This window comes from Juglans regia, chromosome 13 (assembly GCF_001411555.2).
Source record: "Juglans regia cultivar Chandler chromosome 13, Walnut 2.0, whole genome shotgun sequence".
NCBI classification, from domain to species: domain Eukaryota; kingdom Viridiplantae; phylum Streptophyta; class Magnoliopsida; order Fagales; family Juglandaceae; genus Juglans; species Juglans regia.
Window position 1 is genome coordinate 29,161,583 of NC_049913.1, and position 9,893 is coordinate 29,171,475.

A 9,893-nucleotide genomic window follows, 5' to 3' on the forward strand; every position below is an offset into this window, starting at 1 on the left:
GGACAAACTCGGAAGCTCTCGACGGTTGCTGGTTCGAATGAGAGAGTTTTGTGGAATTGTATTCGAACTACGTCTATAATGACCATGACGTCTCGTTCGAACTGATATTATATTATTATATTTATAATTATATTACTAGTAGTAGTATATAATAATACTAATATTACAAAGTATAAAAGTATAAAAATAAAACTAAAAATAGTATTATAATACTTTTAATTAATATATTTAGTATATTATTTGTAAATATATTTATTCTATTATACTAAGTACATACTAAGTAATTAGTATAATTACAATGGCTTAATTATATAGTTACTATATATAAGTTATGATAACTATACTCGTATAGTTTATATAATATTATAACACTAACTATAGTTACTAGTTATATAACTGCAGTGTAAGTATTATATATAGTTACTATATAGCTATATCTATTATAAGTTATGATAACTATACAAGTTAATATAATTAATATTAATATAGATATAGTAGTTATTAGTTATTTAGCTATAGCAAGTTTTGATAACTATACAAGTTAATATAATTAATATATATATAGTAGCTATTAGTTATTTAGCTACTACAATGTAAGTATTATAAGTTATGATAACTATACAAGTTATCATAAGTATAGTAACTAGTTACTATAGTTACCATAGTTACTAGTTACTATTATAAGTTATTATAACTATACTTATTATATTTTATATTACAAGGTAGTAAGTTAAATAATATATAGTGCAAAATTAGAAGACCAAAAGTATATATATATATATATATATTAATAAGTACTATATATTAATATTTAGTATATAATATAAGTATTATATTAACTATTAGACTTGTAGTACATTATATATTATCAATTATAATATAAAATAGTTGCTATGATATATAGTTATTATATATTATATAATATTAAAATATTTTGAGCCCAATAACGTCCCGTTCAAACTGTTTTATCTTGTGGAATGTGTTTGAAGGGAAACTTCGTGCCAAATACTCTGAATGCTTGTTTATTCGAACGTGAAAATTCATCATTCGAACGCACTGGTCGAATAGTGTTATGAAAATACCCTTTGAGCTTATCTACATTTGAAGAATATGCCAAGGAATATTCTGATTTGTTAGTTCGAACAACAAAATTACACATTCGAACGTGAAATAAATCGCGACAGATTTGGCGTCTAATCGAAATTTTCTTGTTCGAATGCGTAAATGTCCAGTTCAAACGGGAGTTCACAGATTCAAATACCTCAACCTCTAGTTCATTTTTACAGTTGATGAAAATTTATTTGGACACAGACGATTTTGTGTGTGTGTTCGAGTGTTGTTGAGAGAGAGAGAGGAACAAACTTAGTGAGAGAAGGGACTCTTGAGAGAGAGATGAGAGGTTTATAAAAGGTATTATTTTTTTTGTTCTATGTTTTTTTGTATTTTGAGTTTCATTAATATTAGTTTATTGCACATGATTTAGGCTTTCTCATAATGTGTTTTATGCTTATGTAGGTATTGTGATTGATACTTTTGTTTGGATTGCTTAAATTCAAGATAATATTTATAATTTTTAGATTTTTGATAATTTATAGGTTTTAATTAATTATGTTAAGATTTTTGGTATATTTATGTTTGTGCAATCCCATTTAAAATGGGCACTCTGCCAATATACATCTTATGATATTGTGATTGTAAAAATTGTATTTTGTGACAAATGTTTTGTCTCTGTTTCATATCTGGAATCTGGGTTTGTCCCATTTGAATGCTATAATGTTAGTTCGAACGGGAGTAATTGCTTAAAAAATAATATAATATAATTATAAAATATACTTATTATATATTTAATTAAAATAGAAACTTAAAATATAGATATAACATAGCAATTGTTAATAATTAAATTAATGTTTAATACTTATAAAAAATTTAATTATAAAATAAAAATAATTAAATATAATTACAAAATATTATGCACTAAAATTAAATTAGAAATTTAAAATATAGGTATAACATAGCAATTGTTAATAGTTAAATTAATGTTTAATACTTATAAAAAAATTTTATAATAAAATAAAAATAATTACAAAATATTACGCACTAAAATTAAATTAGAAACTTAAAATATAGATATAACATAGTTACTAATAATAGTTAAATTAATGTTTAATACTTATAAAATATTTAATTTTAAAATAAAAATAATTAAATATAATTACAAAATATTATGCACTAAAATGAAATTAGATATATGTATAACTGTTGTAAGCAAGCGCTGAGGTAGAGGCACTACGAGGGGTGTCTGCATAGAGAAAGTAAGGAAATCTGGTAAAATCAAGGTTGATAATCCTGATGATCACACCGGTGGCTCCAGAGATTCGGCAGCGTGGCTTGCTTCTTATGTTGGTACACTTACGCACGTATGCACCGATTGCTACATCCTCTTTGTCTAAATTCCCCAAGATGTGAAAGACCACATAAAAAACCGTTGTTTGGTAATAAGCTATATCTTAAGCAACTAAGTATATAACATATTACTTTCAAGTTACTTTGTATTTATACTAATTGTTTATAATTTTTGGAAGGATGATTTTGAACTTAATTTTGGCCGAAGAGAGGATCGATTAACAGTTGAGGAATTGATGTCAAATGTATTTCGGAGGTACAAAGGTCGATACCATGCACATTATAAGAAGTTCAGTACTACAATAGAGGTGCGCCAGAATCCATTCCAAGCAATTCCTCCAAATGAATGGGAGAAAGTTTGTGATATGTTTGAAGATTCTACTTATCAGGTAATATCGCTGTTATCTTTTTTTAATAGTATATCATAGATGTATTAAACATATAGACTAATATTGTTTTTAGCAACTGAGTACTGTGAACAAAGCAAATAGATCAAATTTAAAGATAAATCATCAAGCAGGTTCTCGATCTTTCCATCGTTTGTCTAACAAAATGGTAAGTTATTTTAGTGCCCATAAAATATTAAGATATAATACACTTTTTCTGATTTAAGTTCTAATACAAATTTTCCTTTCGCATAAATAAGAAAGTCTCGCTGACTATGATTTGACCTAATTGTATGCTAAAATACATAAAAATCCTGATAGTGTTTGGGCCAGTCCCGAAGCAGAGGCAAATTATATAAGTTTTTTTAATTCTATTGTCACATAATATTTTTATTACTTATACGAACTTTAATGTTTTTGTTTTTGTAGGACAAGATGATATCTCTTAAGGAAACTGTTGCGAATCCATCTAATGCATCATTTGTCAACGATGCTTAGATCCTTTCTCAAGTTCTTAGATCACGTTCTGGATATTTGAGGGGCTTAGGATGTTGCGTAAGACCATCTTCATCATCATCATCCTATTCTCGAGCCAGATCGAATGATGACAAGACTACGAAATTGGAGGAAGCAGCACTTGAGACAGAATGAAGGTCCAAGAAAAAAGAGTTGCTGGCCCGATTAGATCAAGCAGCGGATTTGGAGGCGAGATTAGAAGAGATGATGCAGTTGAATAACCAAAAAATGCTTGAACAATTCCAGTCAATGATGTCCCAAAACTCTATGCCACCACCATAGTCTTCAAATTTATCTTTTCTTTCATTGCATTTATATTATGATGTTCCAAACATTTGAACAATTGATGTTTGAATTACAAATTGTGTAATATTAGTATGTTATTTTTAATTAAATTCTAATATGTATGATTAATATAGTTTTAACGGTAAATTACCATTTATAATTACATTCGAACCAAAACAGACCCATTCGAACAAAAACTAACCCATTCGAACGACAAAAGAGAAATACAGACGTTCGAACAATAAATTATTTATTCTAACAACAGTTACGTGCAAAACCCCTTTCGAATGGATATAATTTCCGAAAATAAGATTTATGTTCGAACATACATAATTTTTGTTCGAACACAAGTTGTTTGAAAAATTTATTAGTTCGAAGGCATAAAATCTGTTCGAACACTCTGTTCGTTTTTAAAGGATCAGATATGGACATTAGTTTGAATGAATATTTCATATTGTTCGAATAGACATCTCGGTTAGGACGGAGAAATATTCCATTCGAACAATATACTGAGACGAAATCGGTTTGTCTAAAAAACAATTATCCATTCGAATGGTTTGGACTAGATCTGCCCAATTTCGTCTCTAAAAATGAGTTTTTGAGACAAATTTTGATTTTTGTCTCCAGAAACATTTTGAGATGGTCTTTTCGATACAAATTTGAGATAAAATTTTTTCGTCTCCAAATATAATTTGTGTTGAAAATTGTATTTTTTGAGACAAAATTTGTTGTCTCAAGAAACACAATCTCTTGTAGTGGTGGTGGCTGACATTCTTAAAGTTGTGATTTGTCCAGGAGTTACAATGGATAGTAGAGTATGGGCAATGAGAGAAGTGGATCATTTAGTGTAAGGAGCTATTACAAATTTATGAAAGTAAGAATGGGTTCTAGTATTGTAGAATCATCTATGGCTGGGACACATCAAGTTTTATGGAAACAACTATGGAAGATGAAGGTACCAAGTAAGATAAAAATCTTTACTTGGCATGCGTGAAAAGAAGGGCTTCCTACAACAGAGAATTTGTTAGGACGACATGTTTTAATCGAAAGGAAGTGTTTTTTTTGTGGGTTTGAGGTGGAGGATACTCATTATGCTTTGATAAGTTGTGTTTGTCTTCAGGGTGTTTGGAAAGAACGGCTGCCAGATTTTGTGACAGATGTTAGAATGAATTTTCATATGGTTGCATTGAAGTTTTGTGCGGGTGTATTAAAGGAGAAGTTGCCAATGTTTTTTTGTTTGACATGGAGTTTTTTGTATAAAAAAAACAAGATGGTACATGACCAGTTGCTGTTGAATCCAAAGATAGTTGCAGAAAATGTTGTTGCGTTGATTAGAAATTTTAAAGAGGTCAGATTAAAATCAAATGTTCAAATGAAGAACCACTATCGATGGAAGCCCCTTCCAGTAGCTGTACTAAAGCTAAATGTCGATGGTGCCATTTTCGAAGATCACAACAAATCTGGTTTGGGTGCAATTTTGAGGAATGATCAAGGCAATGTGTTGATGGCAGCTAGCAAGGCTGAGAATGAGGTGGGGGAAGCTGAAGCAATTGAGTTCACTACCATATTTAAAGGCCTTTAGTTGTGTGTGAGTATGGGAATCTCAAAGTTTTTAGTGGAATTTGATTGCTTGTTGGTGGTGGAGGCTTTAAAGCAAAACAACATGGAGGGATAACTACTTGGGCTATTATACAGAGAAATAAAAGCTCTTTCTTTCTGTTTTGTTGAGTGTGATTTTGTGTATGTGCACAGGGAGGGTAATATAGCTGCACATAGGTTAGCTAAAAATGCAAAAAATATGGAAAGCATTGATATGTTGCAAAAATGTGGAAAGCATTGACATGTGGTTGGATAGTATTCCAGATTTTCTTTCTCAAGCCCTATGGCTTGACAAAAGTGTCTGTAATCTCTTTTAATGTAGTTTTTCTTATAAAAAAAACAGAAAAAAAAAAGCAATTGTTTTGTTTAGTACTTTCATTCCACCGCATGATTCGATGATCTGCTTGTTTAAGAGACGATAAATTAAGGGCAAAGAATATAAGCCATCACATAGTGCAGAATATAATTAGCTAGTACGTACGATATAATAAAGTGGAAGCCATTATTTAATCAACAAAATGATCGGAAGCGCAAGGAAGTTTCATTTGCAGGTTTATTATAAGCATACAGAAAGGACACGAGGTACCTACTCAAACTAAGAGGAGCAAAAACAAATAAACCAGCAATACAAGAAAGGGTACCTTCTTACATACTTTCCTTTTCAGAAAATAAAGGTATTTATTTATATATATGCTATAATATGTGATATTTTTGTTCACAGGTACTCGGCCTTGCTCTTGATCATAAGATTATCATCTATCTCTTTGATAAGATCAGCTGCGAACTGAAGCATTTGTTTTGGATCTGGAATCTCCGCGTTAAGTTTCTCATATTCAACAGTCCAACGGGCTAAGCATCCCTGTTTCTTTGGAATGGCCTGAAAAACAAACTTGAAACTTTTGTATGCCTCTACGAGTAATCCTCCTATCACCTTGAAAGTGACTGATAGTTTTTCGTCATCTATGCTCTCGTATATCTCCTGAGAAATTACAGTTTTCCCCTCTACACAGCCAGACCCAAAAAAGAAGAGAATCGATCAAATATATAAATATTAAACCATGCAACAAACTTGTGATCAACAACAAACTTTTGTGCCCTTACCGTATATGAGATGCCAGTTAAAGACAGCACCCACTTCTTCCCATTTACCTTCTACTAAATCAACCTTCTGTATATAGTTAGGGCAAAGTTTTGGTGTCTCGTACAATCGTTTCGAGTTAGCCTCATATAAAGCAGGAGCAGATGACTTGGCCTCTACTTCAATACTTAACTTACCAGACAGAGAAGATGACATTTTTCCTTTCAATTATAAGAAGTTTTCAATATTCTAATGCTCTTATCAAATACTGTGTGGTCAGGCCACTAATGCTCTTCGGCTTTTATAGGAAAAATGGGGCTTGGTTTAGTCGCGCCAATCTTCTTCTTCTCTGTCTTCCACTTTAATTCAGTTTTTCTTCACCTTATATCATATTAAAATCTGTCATTTCTCATCAGCTAAGCATTTTAGAACAATAAATAATTTCACATAGCTCAACTAGCTCGTGGAAATTTTTGTGCAGCTGCGTAGTACGGTTACTAGACTTAAATACTAGACTTACAGGTTTGAGGCCTTAAACGAGACATAAAATTATTATTTGATCTCATTTTATTTCATCTCATCTCATCTTATTCTCAAACATAATTCAAATATAAAATTTTTAAACTAAAATAAAAAATTAAAAATAATTTCAATTTTTTCAAATCCTCAAACAAAAATAATATTAGGAAACTATATTATTACAATATTTTAATTTTATAATATTTTTTATTAAATTTTTTTCTCGTATTTCTCAAAACTTAAAAAATATTCAACTCAAAATATCTCATTACTATTCATAAAATTCTCATCTATTCTCAAACAAGCCTTATCACAAAATTCACAAAATAACTTAACGATAAACTCAAAATATCTCATTAAGATTCCGTTTTTACCATTCAAAGTCAGAATGATGAAACTCGTACTAGTCCTGCATGCATTTTTCCTTTTAATTATAACTTACCAGACAGAGAAGAAGACATCTTTCCTTTCAATTATAACTTACCAGACAGAGAAGAAGACATTTTTCCTTCCAATTATAAAGAGTTTAAAGAGTACTGCATATCCAGGCCACTAATGCTGTTCGGCTTTTATAGGAAAAAATGGGCTAGGTTTAGTTGACAACTAGTTCCTCTAGATAGACGCGTGTAGCGGGATCACTGTAGTAAAATGGAAAGTAAAGTTGAAATCCAACATCCATATTGTAGCTCATTTTTAAACAAAGTTTTTCGTATTTTGCAAATAACTGTATTTGGCATCATCTATTGGAAATGCTCTTAGATGGTGAAGTTTGAATAAGGAAACTCGTACTAGTCCTGGATACATGATTTCAAACAACCGCGTGAATTCATGACACATGATGTCTTGTACCGGCTGGTTTGAACAAGTTTGTTAATCCCTTTGACAATTTTTTTTTTTTTTTTTCTTTCTGATGCATGCAAGTCAGAAGGAGAGAAATAGTTATTCTCAGTCCACTGGGGCGACTTGGGCCTCGATCGACATTGTATAGAGCCCTCGGCATAATGCCTATGTTCCGGTGCGGCTGCAGTACTGATGTGAACATCCATGGTGATGAATGAAAAACGTAAATGTACAGAAAGTAAAGAGATGAACATATGGATTTACGTAATTCGGCATTATGCCTACGTCCACGGGCGTTTGGAGAGGAGAAATCTACTATAATATTATTGTTTACAGTCACTCATGGTCCCTCATATCTCACTATACAATAGTTATGTTGTATATAAATTTACTGGAGAAGAGATATTCGCTGGAGCTCCCTTGTTTGAAAGAGCCGTCGAAGAGGAAGAATAAGCTAGAAGAAGAAGATGAAGACCAAGAAGAAGAAGACCCCAAACAGAGAAGAGAGAGCCTCTATTTATCTTGATTGCCCTTTTCCCGCGCGTGCCTTCTGCAAGTAAGGCCAAGCGTTTGCGCGTCTGTCCCCTCCCTAACAGCCCGTGCGCCCTGGTCCCCCATGACACCCCATGACCCTTCTTGCCCCTAGCCCTTACTTTTAGCACTCTCCAGATGGTTCCCTACTCCCCTTGTCCCCTGTTGGGCCCAGAGCCAATATCTTTATCCCCTCACAGTACCCCGCGATTCTTAAGGGCGATTTGTTTCCAAAAGAAGACCTTGAGAATCTTCAAAGATAAAAATGTAGCCGAACTGATTTGTTCGAGTACTTTTGAAAAATGAGTTCACGAGGCCAGTCCTCGTTTCTTTTTTCCTCTGGCAAAACAGTAAATATTTTCAAATTCAGGTTTCAGATATGAGCTCGATTATGTAGACTGCGGGTAGGCGGCTTATGCGGGTCTAGGGCGGGAGATGGGCTCAATAGCGTAGATGTCGAGCGTGGAGCTCGACTAAGGCAGGCGATGGGCTCGACTGCAGAGTTCAACTAAGGCGGGAGATGGGCTCGACCTTGGAGCTCAGCTAAGGCAGGGAGATGGGCTCGACTGCGTATGGTACGAGCGCAGAGCTCGGCTAATGCGAGAGATGGGCTCAATTGTGTATGGTGCCAGCATAAAGCTCGGATGTGGCGGGAGGCTGGCTCGATCGCGTATGGGGCGAGCGCGAAGCTCGGATGTTTGTTGTTTTATTTGTATATTGTATGGTCGTTTGAGGCCATTATCTTGTTGTTAGTGTTGGAGTTTGTGTGAGTTAACCCACGCTAAGTGGTCAAAGGGCCCGTCAACCCTCTAGATCCATCTTAGGTGGTTGCCGAGCCCGTCGGCTCGTTCCCAAAGTTTACCCGCTCAAGGCAGTTGTGGCTCAAGTCAATAGACCCATCTTCTTGCGAGTGTACTCGACTTTTATGGAGTCAAGGGGCCCGTCTTCTTGCGAGTGTAAGGACTCGGCTTTGTTGGACTGGAGGTCAGTACCAAGTCCGGGGACTTAGGACCTTACCCCGCAGCGAGTCAAGGGACTTGTCTTCTTGCGAGTATAAGGACTCGACTTATCTAGTCAAGGGTCCCATCTTCTTAAGAGTGTACTCGACTTTTATCGAGTCAAGGGATCTGTATTCTTGTGAATGTAAGGACTCGACTTTGTTGGACAGGGGGTATTTGCCATGTCCGGGGACTTGGGACCTTACCCCGCAACTAGTCAAGGGATTCGTCTTCTTGCTAGTGTAAGGACTCAGCTTAGTTGGACGGGGCGTCGACGACAAGTCCTGAAGCTTGGCCTTACCTAGCAGCGAGTCAAGGGACCCGTCTTCCTGCGAGTGTAGGGACTCGGATTTGTTGGACGGGGGTGCTCGTCTGTGCCAAATTGCTTCGCCGAAGCATGGGGCCACATGACTGGTGTTTCCGCACTATAATAAGTAACTTTGTTAGTGGAAATAAATTCACACAAATATTTTAGATAATACTGGGAAGTTTTTGTTCCTGTAGGTGATCTTTTTTACTTGACTAAAAAATTGTCTCTTATTGGTTGTAATTCCCGCACCAGTGAGCTCCGTGCAGGTGGTTCCCGAGCCGGTGACTTCCTAAGCCGAGGAGGTGTCATCTGAGCAAATGAGGTACTGAGCTGGCACTGTCTCGTGCCAGCGGGTGTTGTCTCGTGTGGATGATTCACAAGCAAGTGAGGCTTTCCCATGTAGATGAGTTGTAGGCGCTTCCCGAGTG

General features: G+C 34.6%; 1 protein-coding gene across 1 annotated transcript; it reads right to left on the reverse strand.

Moving 5' to 3' along the window:
- Positions 1 to 5,694: 5,694 nt before the first annotated feature.
- Positions 5,695 to 6,545, reverse strand: LOC108993982 (MLP-like protein 43). The gene is made up of 2 exons (XM_018969056.2): positions 6,291 to 6,545; positions 5,695 to 6,191 (listed from the first exon to the last, which is right to left on the reverse strand). Exons 1-2 carry the CDS (start codon positions 6,481 to 6,483, stop codon positions 5,905 to 5,907), a joined length of 480 nt encoding a protein of 159 aa, XP_018824601.1. The 5' UTR covers positions 6,484 to 6,545; the 3' UTR covers positions 5,695 to 5,904.
- Positions 6,546 to 9,893: the final 3,348 nt, after the last annotated feature.